The sequence below is a fragment of the Cololabis saira genome, chromosome 1, assembly GCF_033807715.1.
Source record: "Cololabis saira isolate AMF1-May2022 chromosome 1, fColSai1.1, whole genome shotgun sequence".
In the NCBI taxonomy this organism is placed as follows: domain Eukaryota; kingdom Metazoa; phylum Chordata; class Actinopteri; order Beloniformes; family Belonidae; genus Cololabis; species Cololabis saira.
The window spans coordinates 14,440,198-14,463,670 of record NC_084587.1 but is presented as its reverse complement, the minus strand read 5'-3'; the positions used below and the strand labels follow the sequence as shown (position 1 = coordinate 14,463,670).

The 23,473-nt window shown below is 36.6% G+C and overlaps 2 protein-coding genes across 2 annotated transcripts; one reads left to right on the top strand and one right to left on the bottom strand.

Annotated features, from left to right (window-relative positions):
• The first annotated feature begins 831 nt into the window (after window positions 1-831).
• cdk2ap2 (cyclin dependent kinase 2 associated protein 2) lies at window positions 832-11,475 on the top strand. Its single transcript, XM_061730029.1, has 5 exons — window positions 832-900; window positions 3,961-4,116; window positions 8,006-8,097; window positions 9,592-9,712; window positions 10,689-11,475. The coding sequence occupies exons 2-5, from the start codon at window positions 4,062-4,064 to the stop codon at window positions 10,754-10,756; spliced, it is 336 nt and encodes a 111-aa protein (XP_061586013.1). The 5' UTR covers window positions 832-900; window positions 3,961-4,061; the 3' UTR covers window positions 10,757-11,475.
• Window positions 11,476-13,366: 1,891 nt separating this feature from the next.
• aip (aryl hydrocarbon receptor interacting protein) lies at window positions 13,367-21,722 on the bottom strand. Its single transcript, XM_061745500.1, has 7 exons — window positions 21,587-21,722; window positions 19,620-19,802; window positions 19,348-19,536; window positions 17,762-17,938; window positions 17,429-17,570; window positions 14,288-14,517; window positions 13,367-14,188 (listed from the first exon to the last, which is right to left on the bottom strand). The coding sequence occupies exons 1-7, from the start codon at window positions 21,683-21,685 to the stop codon at window positions 14,183-14,185; spliced, it is 1,026 nt and encodes a 341-aa protein (XP_061601484.1). The 5' UTR covers window positions 21,686-21,722; the 3' UTR covers window positions 13,367-14,182.
• Between the last annotated feature and the right edge of the window lie 1,751 nt (window positions 21,723-23,473).

Below are 23,473 nucleotides of genomic sequence, written 5' to 3'. Positions count from 1 at the left end.
TGTCTAATTATTGCAACAGTAATATGCAATTAGCAGAAATTATTTTTGTTTTTTTCATCCCCCCATTCAATTTGGCAAAAGAGATGACAAATTGCTTTTGACTCATATAGTTTGGAATGCAAGCTAACCACATTCATACAAAAAAGGGTGTTTTAATGGGCGGCAGACTAAGCTTTTACTCTTTCATCTTAAAGAAGTATCATATTTGCAGTTGTTTTTACATTTGACTTCCTGTTCTGTTAGCAAACAAATAAACAGATTCAATTATTTTAATTGCAGGATGAACAGAAACGCAGGTAGGAGTATCATGATTGAGGAAACAAGTTGATAAGACCATTTCTGTTTTTATTATTGAGGAAATGTGATGTCACAGATCATAAACATTTTAAAAATAGGTTCAATAAAACAAAGGATAAAGCATTTTTATAAAATTTTGCGTGAGTGACAAAAAATACAATCTACACTAACCTCTGTTTTAGTCTTCAAGGATTATAATAATTTCATAAAGTCTATGCATAATTTTCAAAGATACTTCAACTGACCTAATTTATCAAGAAAAATGTATTGGTGCAAACTTTCTCTCAATTGACACTTCCGCTATCAAATATGACCAGTAAGATAAACCTGCGGTTTTACTTTTAAGTTCTTGTAGAAAGATATGAGTAATCACTTTGTTTTGATCTTGATTTATGAGAAAAATAAGATCTGTTAGATATTCTGATGAACTTCCTTGCAGCGGTTTATAGTAATGAACCTACGTCACAGTGGGGATCTCCAACAACCAATCATATCGACGGGAATTTAAAAAAACAAAAAAAACAGTCGAGTGTCCGTTGTGCGCATGCTCACACACAGAGGAAGAGACTCTCGTCCCACGGAAGATTAAAGCTCTCTACAAAGGTACAAAGTAACAATTATCTGCATCTTTTTTGAATTTTTAAGGTGTAGTAAGGATTGCTCTACGATCTGACAAAAATAAACGACCATAAACAACCATTTTGTTCCCTTTCCGGGTCTTACCTCTGTTATGCTAACCGGCAAAAGCTAGCTAATCCCAAAAAAACCTTATCAAATACTAGTTTTGTTGTCTTAATTCATTAATGTATTTATCTAATCATTATGATACTAATGATTTTTAATTTATTTTTTTATTGAGAAGTAGTTAGTTCTGCACCTTCCTTGTGTGTCTCTCAAGGCTGATTTATGGTTCCGCGTTAAATCGTCGCAGAGCCTACGGCGTCGCCGCGTACCTAACGCCGTAGGGTACGCCGTCAACAACATCGACCTGAATGAGAAACTGAAAGCTGTTATTATGGTTTAAATGTGTTTTAAATGTATTTTTTTACAATGCCAAATACAATTATATTTCACTCTAATGAATGAGTGAGTGAATAGTAACTTTATTGAATTGGAGTGCACTTAGTTAGACATTGATAACTTGTTTAGTTCATAAAGTGCCCTGGGAAACAAAACACGTGTTGTGAGTTAGTGCTGCACAAATAACCTGAATTGGATTTAAAGCGGAATTCTGTGTTTCATATAGTGGTAAGAGAGGGGTTTATGACAAAGCAAGGCAAGTTTATTTATATAGCACAATTCAACACAAGGTAATTCAAAGTGCTTTACATCAACATTAAAAGCAGCAAGACATAATTAAACAGTAAATAACAAATAAGATTGAAAGAATTAAGAATAAGATGATAAGAAAAGAAGTACAATAATAAAAAGCACAAGCTGTTAAAAATAAGGGCAGTAGAATACAGCAGGTAAGTATTTAATTTAAGAGTACGTTTCAGTAAACAGTAATGTTTTTAGGCCTGATTTAAAGGATCTACAGTTGGAGCAGACCTCAGGTCTACAGGAAGTTTGTTCCACCGGTGAGGAGCAGAATAACTGAACGCTGCCTCACCTTGCTTGGTTCTGGTTCTTGGGACACACAACAAACCAGATCCAGATGAACCTCAGGGGTCTGGGAGTTTTGAACTTATGAAGTAGTTAACAGTCAGAAGTTATAGTTATTTACAGAATAGATGATTATATTTAGAAGAATTGAAAACCTTCAGTTATTTTCAAGACTGATCATTTTTCTGACAAATATCTGGGTTTTTTAGACCCTGCATCTTTTTTTGTTTTGTTTTTGATCCGAAGTAAGATCCTCCGTTTCTGTTCCAGTCATATATTTATTTATTCATGTCCTATTGTGGTAGAAGTAGGGAGGTTTTATTTATTAGTTTCAGTCTTGAGCTGTAGTCAAAAACAAATCATGTGAAGCCACTTCTGATTCTGACACATTGACCCCAGAATCTTTAATATATATATATATATATATATATATATATATATATATATATTACATATTACATATAATGTTGCTGGATGCAACATTCTGAGGCTCAATATGATTCCCAAATATGCTGCAGAAATTAGAAAAAGGTGGATGAGGCTCCCTACTTATCTGCACAATGTCTTTTTCTTAGTCGCAATCTGTACTCTATATAAGTGCATCAAATATATGAACAAACAAGTTTAAATACACGTGGTGTGAGTGTCCGTTAGGGATGGCCGGTATGGACTAAAAATGGAATCACGATAATTTCTGGCATTTATCCCGATAACGATAAAAATGACGATTAAAACAAAAAAAAATATACCAATTCAACTCCACCTTTGTAACTATAAATCTATCACCACATTAAGTCTTTGGAGCCCCCAAAACACTGCTCTAAAAGATACTAAATGCTACTAAACTACACCAATTAAATTGAATTAATAAAAACCAATTAAATGAGTCCACCTGTACTGCAAAACTGTAATGACTCAAGCTCCTTGCTCTCAGACCCGCCATGTTTGTTACACAAAAACGTCATCAACAGGAATTTTTCCTTCCTTCCTTCCTTCCTTCCTTCCTTCCTTCCTTCCTTCCTTCCTTCCTTCCTTCCTTCCTTCCTTCCTTCCTTCCTTCCTTCCTTCCTTCCTTCCTTCCTTCCTCCCTCCCTCCCTCCCTCCCTCCTTCCCTCCCTCCCGCACACGTACGTTGTGCGCCGATTTAACGCAGAACCATAAATCCGGCTTTACACAAAAACGTCATCAACGGGAATTTATCATTTTTACCGCGAGATGACAAATTCTTACCGTGGGGAATTATTTTGACGGTATATCGTGAACGGTAAAACATCGCCCATTCCTAGTGTCCGTGGAGTCACTGCATCCTCAGTTGGACTAACCAAAAGTTAGATTCAAAGTCCCATCTGGGCTTGCTTTGTGTATTAGTTGTAAAATAATTACTGAAATGTGTTTAAAGGAGATATGATGAGGCAAAGATCTATCAATTATCTTCCAATGACCGGGTTCAGGTCATGGGGTTAGCAGCCCAAGCAGAGGGCTTAGACCTCTCTTTCCTTGCCCATCTCCTCTAGCACCTCCAGGAGGACGCTGAGGAACATAGAGAGGTATAACCTTCCCGTGCTGGGTCTTCAAGGTCTGCTCTCAGTTGCCTGAAACACCTCCCCGAGTCGTCCAACAGTTAACTCAAAAGGCTCCTCTCAGTGATGAGGAGCAGCAGCTCTGCTCCGAGTCCCTTCTGGATATTTGAACTTCTTTCCTTATGTCTAAGGGAGAGTCCAGCATCCCTGCAGAGGAAACTCTTTTCAACTGCTTGTATTTGTGATTTTGTTCTTTCAGCCTTTACCCACAAGTGATAACCATAGGTGATGGTAGAAATGTAAATCAACCAATAAATAGGCTTGGCTTTTGATTTAATGGTCTCTTAATCATAACATAATTTAACAGAGTTACCGCTACTGCATACAATGCATTGCTCCCTCTACTGATCTCTTGCTACATTCAAGTTCAGTTCATATACCCACTCGCAGTCCACTCTTTTGCATATAAATAATTACCAGTGAAATGTAAAAATCATAAAATGTATGTCATTTTGCATCTGTGTTTGTTTTGAAACAGCTCTTAGGAGCTCATCACCACCAGTAAAGCTGTATAAGCACCGGGTTGACGGGGCCGGAGGAAGCAGCGCGTTGTACGTGGAGCTGCCAGCTGAAATCGCCATGAGTTACAAACCCATCGCACCAGCTCCATCCGGCTCCAACCACACCCCACCAGGTACTCTGAGACGGTCTTGTTAGGGCCGGTATCAGCTCTCGGGCATAATATCATGAATCAATATTTGGCTTACCAGTTCTACAGTGGCTGTTTTCACAGTCAGTTTGTTTGTTTGTTTGTTTTATTAAGATCCCCATTAGCTTTTGCAAAGCAGCAGCTATTCTTCCTGGGGTCTTCATAATCTCATGAGTGACAATACAGTGTACACACAATAACTTACTCATTGTTCCATACATGACTTATTGTGTGGAGACATGGGGTAACACCTATAAAACAAATACAAACCCTATTTTTCTATTACAGAAAAGAGCTTTAAAGATAATTAATAGATCTGACTATTATAAAACAACAAATAATATTTTTATTAAATATAATAACTTAAAATTCCATGATGTAGTAGAGCAGAAAACGGTTTTATTTGCTTTTAAAGCCCAGCAGAAACTGCTTCCAAACTGCATTCAGGACCTGTTCCAGATAAAAGAAACCCGCTATGACCTGAGGGGGAAACTCATGTTTGAGATGACGACAGCAAGAACTAATATTAAAAAGAAATGTACATCAATTAAGGCTAGAGAAATTTAGAATAGTTGTAATAACAACCTAAAAATGTGTCGCTCTATCGTCAAGTTTAAGAAATTGTTTAAAGAAAATACTGTAAATAAATATAAAACACTATAATTATAAAGTATACTATCAAAAACATTCTAGGATGTGAAACGTCAATTTTATATTTTGTCTTACTTATTTTTTTCTTCTTTATGTATTGTTTGTTTCCACTAAGTAAAAGCTAATGTCTCATATTTTTGCTGATCATAAGAAAAAAGGGTAGGCACTATAAGCTACGGCTTCAGCCTACACCTTTTCGGCAAAAGAAATGTTTTTTTTTTTTTTCTTCTTTCCTTTTCATCTTGTTCTGTACAAGCCGAAATAAAGATGAATTCAAATACAAACCAAACAGAAAAAATACTCATTCATAATCACAAATATATACAGAAACACAAAGTTCACACAAAAAAAACATATAAACAGGAAAACATACAAGACAAGCTCCTACATTGAATCATCACGAATACTTTGTTACATTGCAAAGATGCCATGACCCATCAATATGAGTTAAATATTTAATTATTTAATTAATTAATTAATTATTAAATATTAATCCTTAAAATTTTGTGTTTAATAATAATCCTTTAGTTTCATTTTAAAACTTAGCACATTTTTCTGTTGCGTTACATAATCAGGAAGTGAATTCCACTCCTTCATTGCTCTGTATATCACTGTGCCAGCAGATGTTAGATTTTGGTAAGGTAAAGCAACCTCTAGCAGCATGTCTTGTTGAATAGTTATGTGTTTCTGAACTGAAGGTTAATTTTTCTATACAAAAGTCTTGGCATTTTTGTAATAATAACATTTCTTATAAAAACCATCAACAAGTACAAAAATCTATTTCTTACATCTATCCAACAGAGACTGTCATGCATTTTAGCAACATTTGTCCTTCTTCCACATGAAAGAGCAACACGTGCTGCTTTATTCTTTATTCTGAGCCAGTTGCAGCTTTCTTATATTTCCCAATGATGTGTTTGACCAGACAACAGTACAATAATTCAGATGTGACAAAACCAAGGCTTGAATTACTTGATTAGTCGTTTGTGGCGTAAGATATTTTTTGCATCTCCTGATCATTGATAAAATATTTCCAATTTTTGTTACTATTCTCTGTATGTGTTTGTGCCATGTTAATGTATTATCAATAATAATCCCCAACAGTTTAACTTCATTAACTTGTTTGATTGTTTCAATATTAATGGTAAGGTCAAGCCTTGGATTCGTACTCAATGTGTGGTTTGTTCCAACAATCATCCCAGTGGTCTTCGACACATTCAAAATAAGTTTATTGCTATTAATCAAATCCATAACTAATTTAATTTCCTCTCTTAAATTTGTATTTAAATCACTAATTGTTTCTTCTGTTAAATAAATTGTACTATCATCCGCATACAATGCCATGTGTGCTTTATGTAATACCAAAGGGAAAACATTAGTAAAAATAGAAAATAAAAGAGGCCCAAGGCAACTTCCTTGAGGTACTCCATGTTTAACATACCTTATATCTGACTCACTTCCATTAAAATAAACCAATTGCTGTCTCTCGCTCAAATAACTCTTAATTGTTAACAATACAGAAGAAGAAAAACCATAACGTTTTAGTTTTTCTAATATTAACTCATGATATCAATATCAAACGCTGCAGAAAAATCAAGAAAAATAGCTCCAATAATTTTCTTTTGTTTGAGATTATTATACCAGTCGTCCATCTGAGTTAAGGCTGTTGCTGTGGAGTATTTTTCCCTGTATGCGTGCTGGAAATCAGTAAATAAATTATTCTTTGAAAAATAAAACTGAATTTCTTCAAACACAATTCTCTCCATTATTTTACTCAAAATAGGTAATAAACTTATTGGTCTTATTGGTCAGTGAATCTATTGATTATTGAAACGATTAATCGACTTATCGGATTATGAATTGTAAAATACCTTAAAGCATTTTTTTTAGCTATTATGTGTAACAACATTAAACAAAAGTTGTTTAAGGCATGTGCCAAGTCACTAGAAGAAATTGAAAATGGTTGCGTCAGTCAAAAATATGTGTGATGAGCAAATTTTGCTCATTTGAGACTATAAAAAACAAACTACCGGTATGTAAAGGTATACACTGTGCTTCAAAAGTCTGGACATGACATGTTGTATTTTAGCATTTAGTAAGTATTTTTACGTCTTGTAATCATAACTCTTAGACAGTTTACTATATCTAGAAAATTCCCAAACTACAGCAAGGTGGAGAAATCGAGCTTTGCGCATATATACAAGACTTTACGGCACCCCCCAGGACTTCTGCAGTATGACTTCCAATCACAGATCCACTAACAGAGACTACGTTTACATGCAGTCAAAATTCAGGTTATTGCTAATATTCCGGTTACTGAAACATTCGGAATATTCCGTTTACATGCGTGAGCAAACAGGGCAAACCCTGTTTACATGGTAATTAATCATTTGGGATATCTCCATCAAACCAGCGACGCGAGGAGAACGTGATGACGCAATTCCCGTCATTTCTGCTTCTTCTTCCTGTATCCAAATTCAAAAACGACAACAATAACTGCAGCACGGCGGATAATGAGCAGCCCAGTAGAACTCGTTTTGTTTCTCTGCCCTGTAGTTCGCCTTTTTCAGTGTCTTCCAGCGGAGCTTGATCTGGTCTGGCATTCGTACAAATGCTGCTTTGCGCAACTTTTCTCTCACCTTCTTGTAAATCTCGCTATCCCGGTACTTTCTACCGTCTACAAATGCCAAAATCTTCATATCTTTCATTATGAAGTGATAAGTCTCTTCCTCACTCCAAAAGTGTGGCGTGGTCTTGCGTTTCGCCATGTTTATAAGTATTTCCTGGACTCAAAAGACCAGGATTCCTTGCGAAAAGAACATGCGCAGAAAACAAATTCATGTTCCGTTTGATGGGGATATCCCGTTAGGCGTTTACATGACCAAATATTCGGGTTAGAAAAGGAGTAACCCAGGGGTCATATTCGGGTTTTTAAAAACCAGAATATGAGCAAATTCCGGTTATTCAAAGGGGTTATTGGTGTTTACATGGCCGTGCAAAACTGGGTTATTGCTAATATTCCGGTTTTAAAAGGGTTATTGATGCATGTAAACGCTGTCAGTTTGTAATGTGAGATTCTCAGTACTTTTAGTCCTAAAAAGTGGTGCCATTTAAAAAATGTAACCGGTTTGTAAGATATGAAAACAAAGGTTTCTTGTCAGTATTTCGCCTCATCTGCTCAGGTTTTCATGTTGCATATCTTTTTTTTTATATTTCTGCTCAGGTTCTTCGGTGCCTTCCCCGTCTCTTCCCTCGTCATCCAACTTTAGGCCAGCTTTCAGTGACTTTGGCCCGCCCTCTATGGGCTTCGTTCAGGTAACGTCTGCGATACATTCATACTCACAATACTCCTCGCTCAAGGCATTTTTGGCATTGTATGACATTTGTTTTCCACTTTGCATGTGTCCTTAATATGGCAAAATATATAAAATATTTGACAGTAAGCTATTGCAAAATGTCTCACACATTTATATATAACATTTAATACTTGTTCTAATCAAATGTTCCAGCTCATTTTGGACAAAATGCATCACTGTAGTTTATCATTTGAAATTAAATAATTTTTGTGAAAGATCTCCTTATCTTTCACCACTACAAATGTTAGTATATGTTATTTTTATCAGAGTTTCACTATAAGAAACAAAAGACTGAGAAGCTTGAAGATTCAGTCATCAGTTCAGCAACATTGTCGCAAACAGAATGTGTTTTAGTTAATTCACAATCAGAGATTTCCAGACTTTTAAAGTGGCACCAGAGAAACGGCTCTTTCTGTACTAATTATTCTTCCATGTGCTTGAGGGTTGTTGCTGTTAGTCAGCCGCAGGCTTGTGCACCATGTGGGAAGGGGTGAAATACTGAGAGGGGAAGCTGAATCTGGGCCTGATTGAAGTGGGTATCGATCCAAAAAGTCGAGATTTGTTTGCGTTAATTAGACACAGCGGAAAGGAAGATTTGATTGGAACATTTTTCTTGACTTGTTGACCTTCTTCATCTTGGTGGGTTGAGAGGGCGGAGCTGTGTAGTTGTGCTGTAACACTACTTAATCATCACGCATTACATCAGGGCTTTGCCTTTGAATAATCTTTTGAATGATCAGCTGCCTTCATCATCTGACTATTTTCTCAACAGGGGTAGCAGCAATTGCAATAATTTGTCAAATTAAAGACACTTTTGTTTATCTGCTTTAATGTTGGGATTTTCTTTTTTGTTGCTTTGTGGAGAATTCTCACATTAAGAAAAATACGCTCATTCAAAAAACACTGTTCAATGGAAACACGACCCCCTGCAGCGCCACCTTTATCGCAAATTCACAGATCTAATCTTTTGTGCAAAAGAGTAATGGAAACAGATGTTTTCACTTAAAAGAAATGTTGCTCTTTCATTAATTGTTTCTACTTTTAAACAGCAAATAAATAAAAGAGCATTTATGGAAACCAAATTATCATCCTTGCTGCAACTTTGCTTGTTTGTCCAAGCACGTGGACACATACAAGGAAGGCGTATCTGGCAGCTGTAATGTGTCTTATATCTCCTGCAGTAGGCATGAAGCAGAACTAATGGTACAAAACGACTCAACAAACTTAAGTTTAATCAATGTAATGTTTCACAAATGAGAAAACATCGTTTCCATTCCCTTCACAATCTACACAAGTGTCAACATATTCCTTTGCGGTATAACTTGTCAGCGGAGGCATGTAATCACAAGAGTTTTGCTGTCTGATATACATTTTCAGCTGTGACAAGTTCTGATGGATTTTTTTTTTTTGTTTCCTATTTCCCCAAACTTTCTACATCTGTGCAAATGTTCAGCCTGTCAAAGTGTCCCAAGGATCCACTTACAGCGAGCTTCTGTCCGTCATCGAGGAGATGAGCCGCGAGATCAGGCCGACGTACGCCGGGAGCAAGAGCGCGATGGAGAGGCTAAAGAGAGGTATTTTTGTCGCCAGTACAAGTTATAATTTTTCGTGAGCACTGATTTGTGTCATGAATTGCTTATTTAAATCATGTGAGGTCCAAGTTTTCAGGGAAGGTGGTAACTCTGTCATCAAATGATGGAAAAGAAAACTTTTCTTGAGCTTTGCCCGATGCAAGGCCCGGCCAGTTTTTGGTCCAAACACAGTGCTGTTTCCATGTTTGCAGTACAAATGCTGCAGCAATAAAACCAAAGTGGCCACAGTTGAGTGAAAGATGTCCAGTTAGAATTAGATGGAATTTTTTTTTCCCACAATTTTCTTGTTATTGTTATTTAAAAAAAACTGACAGTCCTTAGTTCTGCTGTAGCTGAAGTAGGGGTGTAACGATACACTAATCGCACGATACGAAAGCCAGGCAAACCATTTTCCACAAACTGAACTAAAAGTAAATGTCAGGTTTGCATTATGCATCTTCAGTTTCATACAAGTAAAAATATTTTGCCACAATCTGAATAGTTTCTCTCATGAATGATTTGACTTTTTTCTTTTCCAGAAATTTAACAACTAAAATTAAATAAATAAATAAATAAAAGTAAATACATACAATTTTACATCATAAAAAATATTAATTCATGCTCACCTTATAAGTGTAAGAGGAGATTTATTTTTGTTAAGAAGGTTATTTTGGTAATTCAGGGTTCATTATTTTATAAATATATTCTTTATATTCTGATGTAAATTAGGGACTATGACGACACTAGTCAGTTTATCTGTGGTCGACGTGGTCGGATGCACGTTACTAGTCAACACAATAGATTAATATTAATAACCCAATATCGCGATACAGTTTGTCACCTCCACAACACGTATTGTGACGTTTTTGTATCGCGAAATTTCGTGGCACGATATATTGTTACACCCCTAAGCTGAAGTATTAGACCCTGTATGTCACTTTCAACTTTTCCTAATGGACCTCGTGTTCCTCTCATCCAGGTATAATCCATGCCCGTGCACTGGTCAGGGAATGTCTTGCAGAAACGGAGAGAAGCGCCCGCACATAACCTCGAAGCATCCCTTCACCTCTCCTTGTAGAAACCTGCCCTCGACATCGTCATCATCCCTCGTTGGATATTTTACAACCAGTCTTCATCCTCCAACTTTCTGCTTACTTTGTTGGCTTTTATAGGTATATATGTTTTCCTGTGTTTATTGTTCACGGCTTTTTCCTAAACTTACATTGCTGATGTCAAATTTTCTCCAACATATGGAGCAGATGCAAAAAAAAGAATCTATTTAAGGAGTGTGTGGAAAACTAATGTGAACACACAAAGTTTATTTTGTTCAGTAACGGCAGTTGACTTTGAAAGTTGGCATTTTTGTCAATTAAGTCATTGATTGCGCTGGACCTCTTATTTATATTTTGTTAATCATTCTGCAGCCACTGAATGTTCCCTCTTGATTTAAATCTTTTCAAGATGCACCTTTTTCTTTAGTTCACCCTTGCTGTGTTGACATTTTGCAGAGTAAGCACACATTTAGATTCCTGTACATCAAGTCAGTTTGTTACTCTGGAAATTTTGTAAATCAGATTTTTGCAGTTCAGTATGTTTATCTTGATTAAATAACAGAAAACAAAAAAAAAAGAAAAAAGGAATGAGTTTTTTTTCCCCCTATAACTTCTGAGGACAAAGAGGCTAGCCACATTTTGATAAAATGTTTCTAATTAAGCCTCAATTTTTTTTTTTTTATTATTATTGCCAAATAAAACTGTACACACCAAGTCAGCTTTTTGGAAACTTTTTCTGGCAATAAACTCACCGAGTACATCGCATCTGAGACCGAAGGTCACATCTGAAATCTGTGCTCCATTCAAAGGAAGGACGTCTTTGAGCTTTTCTCTTTGTGAGTCGCCTACGCGGATCACCTGTTCCTGTCTCGCCCCGTCTTTTGCATCTTCCTCCGTCTCACCAACCGACTCCTTGTCCTCTTTCGCTACATTCAGAAAGCTCTTGCATCATTTGCAGCATCTTTCTCTATCTCTCTTCTCTGCATTTCAATTTGGCATCTCTTTCTCTCCGTCATGTTCAACCATGGCCCTCTGGTGTCTTCATTTCTAATCCCGTCCGTCCTCATCACTCCCAAACAAAATGTTAACATTTCCTATTCTGCCACCTGTGTCTTGGTCTGTACAACCATCTCCAGTCCATAGAGCAGAGCTGGACTCGTGTAAACCTTTCCTTTTCCTGCTCTCTGTTACAGATCTCTCCAGGAAATAATCTCCCATTCCTTCCTTCCTTCCTGCACCTTCTTTCCATACTCTCCATAGTTGACCCCGAGTATTTAAACTCCCATCACCTTCTTCACCATTCCACCTGCTTTCCTTTTATTCACACGTATTCTAAGTTTTCTTTCATGTGTTACCTTCTCTCACTGCAGATTACACTATCTGAAAACATCACAGTCCTGTCTGACCTCATCTCTCCAGCCATTCATCTCCATAAGAGGTCCTTGATGCAGCTCCACTTAGGAAACGCTGCTCTTAATCACTTAAAGCACTACACGTTTACGCTGCACTCGTGTTAAGAAGTTTATACAAATATCTTAACCCTTGTGCTGTCTTTGGGTCAAGGGAGGGTGAAGGGAGAAAAGGAATGAAGGAAAGAAGGAGAAAAGATGGAAGGGAGGAAAGAAGGAAGGAAGTAAGGCAGGGAGAAAAGATGGAAGGAAGTAGGAAAGGGAGAAAAGATGGAAGGGAGGAAAGAAGGAAGGGAGAAAAGAAGGAAGTAAGGAAGGGAGAAAAGAAGTAAGGAAGTAGGAAAGGGAGAAAAGAAGGAAGGGAGAAAAGAAGGAAGGAAGTAGGAAAGGGAGAAAAGACGGAAGGAAGTAAGGAAGGGAGAAAAGGAAGTAAGGAAGGGAGAAAAGAAGTAAGGAAGGGAAAAAAGAAGGAAAGAAGTAAGGAAGGGAGAAAAGTAAGGAAGGGAAAAAAGGAAGGAAGTAGGAAAGGGAGAAAAGATGGAAGGGAGGAAAGAAGGAAGAAAGGAGGAAGGAAGTAAGGAAGGGAGAAAATGAAAGAAGGGAGAAGAAGGAAGGAAGGGGAAAAAAGAAAGGAAGTAGGAAAGGGAGAAAAGAAGGAAGGGAGAAAAGATGGAAGGGACGAAAGATGGAAGGAAGGGAAGAAAGGAGAAAAGAAGGATGTAGGAAAGGGAGAAAAGATGGAAGGAAGGGAGAAAGAAATGAAAGATGGGAGGGAGGAAGGAATGGAGAAAAGGAAAGAAAAGGGAGGAAGGGAGAAAATAAGGAAAGAAGGAAGGAAAAGCAAAGAAGGTAATAAAGGAAAGAATGACGAAAGGGAGGTAGGAAGAAAAAGGAGTAAAGGCGGAAAAGAGGAAAGGAAGAAGGAAGGAGAGAGCATGGCAGGAGGAAAGAAGGATATAAGAATTGGGTCCTTTTGACCCAAAGACAGCACAAGGGTTAAGGGTTAAGAGTTAAGGCTGTGCTTGGACTATTTTACACAGGTCGCTGGGGGCGACGTGGGCGTCAATGTCTTACAGACCATCAAGGAATCAAACCACCGACTTAGATTTACAGACACCTGCACATAATTGTGACCCAAAGACGCTCCTAATTAATCTAAAAGGGAATTTGAAGTACATGTATCCAAAACAAAGACAAGCTGGGAATAAGCAAGTTTATTTTCAGTTACATAATCACAACCTCGGTTAATGACTCATTGCTTCACAACATGTAGAGAAATGAGTAGCTCTTGCTGTTATGAGTTTTAGCTGAATACATCTCAAGAACAAAACAAAATAATTGTAGTATTTTTTTTTAAATATGACATAAGCACATAGGAGAAAAAAAAGCGAAGAAAACACAATCTGTGTGTTTTATTCAGTGATTGTCACAGAATGGTTTGGTTTCATGGTTCCAGCTTTCACGTGGTGACGGTGCCTCGACTGTGACGGGACGGCTAAGGTCCACATAGGAGTACATCATGTGTCCTTGTACAAAACAAGTAGAATAATAGTATTTTCCTAAGGGAGGGTGTCTCTGGAATTGTATTCCTCTGTGAACTGGTGTTTGTGGTGTGAAGGGCAAAGGAAAATTAAAAAACCTCTTGCTAAGGTAAACTCACTGCTCACTTAGTAAGCTGCTCACATTTTTTTTTTTTATATTTTTGAAACCTTAGGAGACCAATAACTAAATGAAAATCAAATGTAAGTTGCATTACAGATATAATGCACAGAATGAAGGGGTCTTGCAGGCGAGTGCAGAAGTTTTCATCAGAGCCCCACATCTAAATTTAGAACGTTTTCTCAGAAGAGTGGCAGGAATGCAAATTGCGTTTGCATGTATGTGTGATGAAGAGCAGGTTGGCAACACGTTGCACTTGGGTGCGTTGATCAAACTAAAACACCAGGAGTGTCTTCTGTTTCTTCTCCATCTTGAAATTCATTGGCATCCATGAATCCAATCTGTTATGAGATTCATCCCTGCAAAGGAAGAAGAGGACAGAAGGTAGCACTTTAAAACACACTCTAAAACACTCATTAATGCACGAGCGTCTCCTTTGGTTAAGTGTTTGGACTCACTGTCGTGGCGGTGGCCGGCCGTGTGTTGTAGTCAAACAGGCCCTTGTAACGGCCCTTGTCCTCCTTCTGCTTGGAGCGGATCCTCTCCTCCATGGCCTTCAGCTCCTTGCTCACGGACTGCTCCAGGGACGGGTCCAGCTCCAGCACCTTGTTGAAATCTGCTCGAGCCTCCGTCTCGTTCCAAACGGCAGCGTGAGCTTTGGCCCGCTTGTAGTAGGCCTTCACGTTATCTGGAGGGGAGGGTTAAAAACGTTCAATAGAAACCGTCTAGTCTCAGTTCAAACAAAAACATACCAATGGCGGATGTTTGATTATGTTCTTTTTGTCTTCCGAGAGGTTAGTTTTAGTTAGTTAGTTAATATTTATTTCGGTCAATCACAAACAAAAATCAACAAACAAGATGATACAGGTTTTTCCCTGGTCAACATTGTGATTATTTGACTGAAAAGGTCTGGGCTTGAAGCTGTATTGAATATAATACAAAAAAATATAATACAAAAAGAACAAATGAAGTATCATAAGTCTACACAAAATAATAATAATAACAAAAATGATGATAATAATAATAATAATAATAATAATAGCAATAATAATGATAATAATAATAATGATAGCTCTGAAAACAGAAAGTGAAAAGATGCTAAGGAAACCGACAAAACCAATTTAAGTTGTCATTTTATCTCATGCATGTGTGCATTCTACTTTGTTTGCTTATCGTGTTTCTATATATGTGTCCATTACCTTTGCTTTGAGTAATATATTGTATGCTTTTATTGAATTTGCTAGTTTAAGGTCATTATCTAATGAGTTCCACAGTTTTACTCCTAAAACAGATATACATCTGCCCTGAGACAGATTAATTCAATTAGTGAACAACTTTAGAGACACAAAGATCATTTTAGTTTCTCAGTTTTGCACATTTCATTCCAAAATGGGTCAAATTAATTGAAAACTGGTCCAAGCTCTGAATTCATTGCATATCCAGCAAATATCTACTTTAAAACAACTTTGAAGGCATCTAGATGATTTATGGCCAAGTGAGGTTTAATCTGGTAGAAAATTCCCTGCAAAGGAAACCCCAGGATGATGCGGTCAGCGTCTAAACTTTTATCGAAGCCACCTGGTGCTGAAAATGTACCGAATCAACAACGTGACTTAAGACATTTATTTTGATGTGTCACGGTTGCGTGTAGCTCTGACACAGTAAAGTACAAATGTTGACACAGTTTCTTTTTCCCTCCGATACTCAGGCTTTGGACGGTTCAGAGTACTCAGAGAGCACGGATCCAATACCAGTGTTTTATTCATTTTGTGGAGAAAAAAAAGAGTCCCTTTTAAATGAATATCAAATAAAGATACGTATCTATTAAACCAGGGGTGTCAAACTAATTTTGCTTGGCGGGCCGGATTTGACCAATTCTTTTCTCGCGGGCCGCACGCTCAAAATAACAAAAACGGTGCGGAAAATGTTTTCTCTAATTCTTTTTTTTTTTTTACTATTGTTATCTAATCCAATATCAGTTTAGTTAATTTTAAAGGAAATATGCACTTTGTTTACACTCTAATTATGTAAAATATATTTCTTCAGGGTCTTTTCTTGAAATTTCTCGTTTTTTTTTCAAATTATGTAAGATACTTTTAATATAATTTTAAAAATAATAAAAATAATTTTTTATAATTAAAAGATAAACAAGTATGTTTCTTTTATAGGAATTTTAATTAAAAGCAAAATCTTTCTTATTACATCCGAGAGTGTTTCTTTGTGATTTACAGATTTTTCCAGTACAATTAAGTGTACCGGTATTTATTTTTAAAAATTGGCGCGGATATTTACGCCAGTGTGCCGAGAGTCAGCACTTCTTTTTTAACTGTTTTACTTTGTCACTATCCTCGTATTCAAAACTGAAATTCTCCAAATAAATATCTTCTATCATCTTTTTTAGCAGTGATATTTTTCCTGCGAAAATATATAATAGTAGTCAGTTAATAAAAATAAACGACCGTCTACAAAGAAATAAAATCGGCAAATGCATTCTAGAAAACTAAAAAAAATGTTGAAAACTGCTCTCTTTGTGGAATAACGATGGATTTGTAGAAGAAATATATTATCGGATATGCTGCGATTCATGGCAATTATTTATGCCTTCCTTTTTAGTAAATTAACATTTCGGTTTTTTGCATTGGAAACTTCTCGCGGGCCGCATGAAAATCTCTCTCGAGCCGCACATTTGACACCCCTGTATTAAATAAAGAAGAATTAAACTTAGTGCTGCCACACATATGTAAAATAAAAAGACATTTGAACACATTGGAGGACCAAATGTCTGTTGTAAAGCTGGTCGTTTCAGAGCCCCTACGAATCTGTTACAAATTATGCAGCAAATAAACATTTTTAGACAACCAACAGGATCTGATCATCAAAGCACCATTTATTCCACCCTTCCACCTTTCTGGACTTTCTTTTGTATCTAAAAAGCAAAATGTTCAGACCTGATTTATTAAAAATCATTTTTAATGTGACGGTTTCTGAAATGGTTAATATGGTTTGCTTGTTATGTTTAGCAACATTTCTGCCACTTGTGGAAGCCGCAGCCTTGCATAATGAGCATGGTCTAGTTTTCCTAGGGGGGAACTGCAAGGCGGTAATGACTAACTTCCTCTGCTGGCATTCAGAGCAACAAGGAAGAGCTGGGAATCTTCTTCGTAGATATTCACGGATGCCAACATCATTATTTTCAGCACCAGGAGCATTGGATACTGTTACTGGGATCAGAACAACTCGTAAGTAAAGCAGTTGTGTGGAGGACTAGAGCTGGTGTAAATACAGTACGGTATATTTGTTTCCTCATTAAAACTTGATCTGAGCTTGAAAAAGAAGGAGTCAATGAGCGGATCGATAATGTCATCAATAGGGATACAATCTTATCAATTTTCATTCCTAATGATGATAACAGTAAATGAAAACACTTAAAGCAGCGCAAATAAGCTTTTTCATGTTAAATATGAGTATAGGTTTCATTTTTAGGAATGCTGGACTAGTTTTATCTAGTGTTATTGTTTTTTACTGGCACTACAGTGGCAATAAAGGGACTAAATCAATAAATAACTGCCTACTTCTGAACAGCAACATTACAGCCGTACCCTCATATTTGAAGACCAAGGAGGAGCAGTGTTCGATGACTTCGTAGTACTGGCCCTGCAGTAGCAGGCACTGACAGTAGTTGAGAAGCAGTGGCGTGATCTTTTGGTCCATCTTTATCCAGGTTTCATCCCCAGGATGCTCCTGAATGAAGAGTCAAAAACCACAAAGCATTCAGAATCACTTTACTGCATTCTGGCTGATCAGAAACACAAAGATGTGATCTTTTCGTGAAGTCACAATTCTGTATTTCGAGTGGATTCAAATCAAAGACAAAAAAACATTCAAGTTTGCAAACTAGAACTAGAACTACAAAAGACCAAATGTTTCCTAACCTTCATCTGTAAATTTTTGAGGCAAGCGATGCCGTTGTAGTACTTCTCTGATGCCTCCTTAATTTTGCCTTGTTTAAAGAGCGTGTTTCCCTCCTCGTGGACATGAGGCACAAGCTCGAGCTTCTCTTTGTCCGTCATAGCCCACATATCCAGCTGGAACGACCCTGGAGGAAGAACCTGAGCAGACAGAGCAACAGCACATCAACAGGTCAATTCATCTTTTTTTGTGCATCCAGGAAATCTTTTCATTTGCTCAACTGACGTAAAGAGAAGCCAGTCATCTCATAAATGTATAACCTTTGTTTTTAAACATCCTTTTCAGCTTTTTTTTTTAACCAAAGGAGTAGAGTGATCATAGAAAAGTAGCAGCAAGAGAGCTGGTAAATATCCCAAAGGTAGTGTGAGATCTGGTGAAAAAATATGGTTTGAGTTGATTTAAGCTTTGCGACTAGTGTCTATCACTAGATAACTTCACTGATGTTATTAAGAAGTGGACACGATTAGCAACCATGTGCCGGTAGATTGTGGTAGCTGCACAAAGGGAGCACTAAGCATGTCGTGAAAGTCTTCACACACCACGAGCAGCATAAACTGTGGAGACAAGGACCGGTGATTCCCTGTGGTCGTTTCATAAGAGGTCGTGCTCTCTTTCACGAAACTGTATAAGCATCACAACTAGGGATGGGCGGTATAGACAAAAAAATTAATCACGATAATTTCTGGCATTTATCCCGATAACGATAAAAGAAATACCAATTCAACTCCATCTTTTTAACTATAAATCTATGACCACATTCAGTCTGTGGAGCCCCCAAAACACTGCTCTAAAAGAATACTAAATGCTACTTAACTACACCAATTAAATTGAATTAATAAAAACCAATTAAATTAGTACACCTGTACTGCAAAATTGTAATGACTCAAATGAAACAAGTTTGAAATGTAAGAACAGATTCAACATTTATTCAAACTGTATGGCTTAAACAGTGGGATAACAGTGCAAACGGCAAAAGTACCATCGTTGTTCAAGTTTTCTTAGCTTAAAAATCACAAAGTAGAAAAAGTTACAACCTGATAAATAAAGAAACAGGACAAATAAATAAAAGTTCCCTGAAAATAAAATCCTATCAGTGATGACCTCTTCTAATATAAATAAAATGTGCAAATTAACCTGTGGTTGTAACATGCCACAAATTAGATACTATTGCAATTTTTTTCCTAATAGTCAAACGTTATATCAAAATGTAACAACCATTTCCTTCTGTTTTTGCAGACTCTGCACATAATAGATGATGTTTGTTCCTCGTCACTCTTTTTAAATCCAAACCAGTTCCAGATAACGGAGCTGGAGCCTCGTTTAACCACGAGCTCCTCGCTCTCAGATCCGCCATGTTTGTTACACAAAAACGTCATCAACGGGAATTTATCGTTTTTACCGCGAGATGACAAATTCTTACCGTGGGGAATTATTTTGACGGTGTTTCGTGAACGGTAAAATATTGCCCATTCCTAATCACAACTAAATGTGCAAGACTAAAAACCCTTTAAATGTGTTAAAACCTGGTAGTGTTCTCCCGCCTACTCACCTCCAGCAGCTCAATAGTGAAGACAAGAGGCTGCGGATCGGCCTGAAGCTTGTCCAGATCTTTGTGTCCTAGAGAGTGATGCGAGTGGATCTGAGCGATGCCGCAGCAGTGCCGCTGGCCCTCCAGAGGGTCTTTACCCACACTTATGTTTCTCAGGGACTGGGACACGAGTGCGTACAGCGCTGTGTGCTGAGGATGGAGATGATGACAGCAGCAGTCAGGATTGAGAGGGACCAACATCGCAGTATATCCAGTATTACCACCATTCTAACCTTAGTGTCGCAGGTAAATTCTGCTATTTCTCCTTGTTTCATGGTGATGACTACTCTCTCCCACGCAGCCAGCTTAAACTTCTTGCCCAGGATGAGCTCCATAGGTTTGTTTCGGCCCCCCATGGTTCTGGAGTCATCCAGCACTGTGCCATCACACAGGCTGGTGCGGTAGTGAAACACAACCTGATATTAAGAGAATAAAATGTAGCAAAAGGGAATACCAGATCAGTTAAAATCATTACATTTCATTACATGAATGAATTAATGAATGAATCTTTATTTTGGCTTGTACACACTTTTTTACAAAACAAGATGAAAAAGGTAAAATAAACATTTCTTTTGCCGAAAAGGTGTAGCTGAAGCCGTAGCTTATAGTGCCGACCTTTTTCGTCTTATGATCAGCTTAAATATGAGACATTAGCATTACTCCGTGGAAACAAACAATACATAAAGAAGACAAAAATAAGTAAGACAAAATATAAAATTGACGTTTCACATTCTAGAATGTTTTTGATAGTATACTTTATAATTATAGTGTTTTATATTTATTTACAGTATTTTCTTTAAACATTTCCTTAAACTTAAAGATAGAACTACACATTTTTAGGTCGTTATCACAACTATTCCAAATTTCTCTAGCCTTAATTGATCTACATCTCTTTTTAATATTAATTCTTGCTGTAGTCATCTCAAACATGAGTTTCCATTAATACATTTTTAAACGTAGACTAAAAACTCATCTCTTTGGTCTGGCTTTTATGTAGCATCAAAATTTATAGTTTTATTCTGTTTAACATTTTTTTTTTTAAGAGGTATTTGTTTTATTTATTTATCTATTTCTTGTAATGTTTTTATTATTATTATTATTATATGTTATTGTTGTGGACTGATTATTTCATTTTAATTAACTATATTGTACAGGACTGTCTCAGAAAATTAGAATATTGTGATAAAGTCCTTTATTTTCTGTAATGCAAAAACTTCATACATTCTGGATTCATTACAAATCAACTGAAATATTGCAAGCCTTTTATTATTTTAATATTGCTGATCATGGCTTACAGCTTAAGAAAACTCAAATATCCTATCTAAAAAGATTTGTAATGAATCCAGAATGTATGACATTTTTGTTTTTTTTTTAAATTGCATTACAGAAAAAAAAGAACTTTATCACAATATTCTAATTTTCTGAGACAGTCCTGTATATTGTATGTCAGTGTGCATTGGTCTCCCAGTTTTTATTTTTGTTTTATAGTATATAAAACAAAATGTATAAAAATGTATTAATTTTATATATTTACATTTTATATATTTGTATAATAATAATATTTATTTTTGACTGTTATAGTCAAAATAAACTAAAATAAAAAAATAAACAAACTAAAATTGTTTGACTGTTATAATGCTTATTTTTCAGTCAAAATGTTAAGAACTTTGTATTTCATATACCTGGATGAAAGGTGCTATACAAATAAAATTAATTGATTGATTGATTACTGTGATATCACACGAAAAAGATGCAGCAGACTGTTTGTTTTGACCACAAACATAAAACTACACTTCTCTGACGGGCCTGAAGAACGTCAGCGTCACCAACATTCTGACCAATCACAGCAAGGAAAACCCGATTGACGTCATACGCCGACCAATCAGCGATCAGAAACACGCCATCCTGTCCCGCCCACTATCTTTCCATCTGATGGACAATCAGTGAAGGTAAAAAAAAAAGAGGAAAGGAAATGTGTGGTTTATGTGGTTTAAAGTCAAAGGTGTCAAAACACATAAGCTTGTCCTAAGTGTTAAACCACATTCGTAAATATTGATATAACGCGGATTGAAGTGATCACCGTTTTGGCAAACAGAAAAACCCCTGATAGCAGCTGCAGCTAATGTGCTCCGTCGCAGTGTGTGATGAGTTTAGAAGGAAATGTAATAAACCAACTGAAGCGGAGGCACACTGGCTTTACCTTGGTGCCATTGGGGAAGGTCGACAGTTCTCCTTTACCGGGACTGACCAGTTTCTTTCGTATTCCTTCTTGGAGAAGCTTGCGTGCCTCTTCCTCCATCCTTAACCGTTTACGGAAAATGTCGATGTTTTCCGAAGTGTTTTTTCTGCCTGGGAAGCCCCGCCCCTTGAGCTGCTGACGTCATCACACACCGGGGTTCTGACATTTTTTGCTGCTTTGCCAAAAAATGCTCCCTAATGGGTTTTTTTTTACCTTTGTAGAGCTACAATTTTACTGTGTTTTACTCCCTAGCAGAGGTGTCAAATGTATTCACATTACTCAGGTAGATACGACGGAGTATTAGGGCCAAACTAAGACAAAAAATAAAGAATAAAGTCATAATAATATGAGAATAAGGTCGTAATATTTTGAGAATAAAGTCGTAATATTACGAAAATAAAGTCGTAATATTAAATATATTATAAATATATAAATAGAACTTCACAAGATGCTCAATATTCCTCATTTTAGCACAGGGAGAAGAAGCTCTTCCTGTTAGAGTTCTCATAAATTATATTCTCATTAATTACGACTTTATTCTCGTAATGTTACGACTTTATTCTCGTAATGTTACGACTTTATTCTCATTATGACTTTATTCTCGTAATTTCCAATTTTTTTTTTGTCTTAGTTTGGCCCTAATACTCCGTCGTAGGTAGAAGTATAGATACTAGAGTTTAAAAATACTCCTGTAGAAGTTGAAGTATCAACTCAAGTTTTTTACTCAAGTAAAAGTATAAAAGTACTGGTTTCAAAACTACTTAAAGTATGAAAGTAAAAGTAATGTAAGGGGAAAAAAAGCCATTTAGGACAAAAGCCATTGAAAATGAACGCATCTTAGTATATTTGCAAATATATTAAAGAACCATATATGTGTACTATTGAGCATTAACATGTGTTTCAGAGAGCAGAAGATATGATTACTAGTTGCCTATAAGTATTGTAATGGTGCAAAAAGTCAAACTTCAGAGGCATGTTATCATTTATCCTAACCTTTATTGGAATGTACATCCAAGTTTAGTTGCAGGAATCTGAGGGAACGGATGTAAGAACAAAACTGGACAAGAACATCTGAAACAACCACAACCAAATTCACTCTATCCGGATGGAGCAATTTAACTGGATAGTTTTATTTTTAAAGGCCGAAATGAAATAGAGTAATGAGGCTGTTTTTAAAATGTAAGGAGTAAAAAGTACAGATAATTGCGTGAAAATGTAAGGAGTAAAAGTAAAAAGTCTGAAAAATAATTACTCCAGTGAAGTATAGATAACCAAAATTTCTACTTAAGTAAGGTAACGAAGTATTTGTACTTCATTACTTGATACTCTGCTCCCTAGCCCACGTCCTTTCCCCCCCAAGTGGTCCTTGTCGCTTGCCAGGCCTTCATTGTAAATAAGAATGTTCTTAATGACCTGCCTGGTTAAATAAAGGCGAATGACTGAATGAATATCAAATAAAGCGATATAATTGTTTTTTTTTTTCTCTTTATCGTATAATGTTCACAAAGTGTAATGCAATTCATGTCATGGGTAGTGTATTTTGAAGGATCAAATACTCAACATCCCATATTATCAATTTTACATGGTGCAAGAAATGATTGGCGTGGCAATCAAACTTTGAAAATCGACTGTGCGCATGCGCAGAACCACAAAGTAGCATTCCTCGGCAGGTAGCAAGGATTGGCAGAACACCTGCCAAGGCTTTTACATTTATTTATTTTTATCCTTTATCTTTTATTTTTATTACATACACACACATATGTATACATACATATGTATACATACATATGTTTTAGATTAGATTTATTTATTGTACCCTTGGGTAAATTTGGTTAACAGTGAGTGATT

Bases quoted from the DNA above. Each gene is read 5' to 3' on its own strand.
- cdk2ap2 (XM_061730029.1), top strand. From the start codon at position 4,062: ATGAGTTACAAACCCATCGCACCAGCTCCATCCGGCTCCAACCACACC. The intron at 8,098-9,591 runs GTAACGTCTGCG...GCAAATGTTCAG, and splicing joins CCTCTATGGGCTTCGTTCAG to CCTGTCAAAGTGTCCCAAGG. The intron at 9,713-10,688 runs GTATTTTTGTCG...CCTCTCATCCAG, and splicing joins GATGGAGAGGCTAAAGAGAG to GTATAATCCATGCCCGTGCA.
- aip (XM_061745500.1), bottom strand. From the start codon at position 21,685: ATGGAGGAAGAGGCACGCAAGCTTCTCCAAGAAGGAATACGAAAGAAA. The intron at 19,537-19,619 runs GTTAGAATGGTG...CTCCATCCTCAG, and splicing joins AATTTACCTGCGACACTAAG to CACACAGCGCTGTACGCACT. The intron at 17,571-17,761 runs GTTAGGAAACAT...CTCTTCATTCAG, and splicing joins TCAAAAATTTACAGATGAAG to GAGCATCCTGGGGATGAAAC.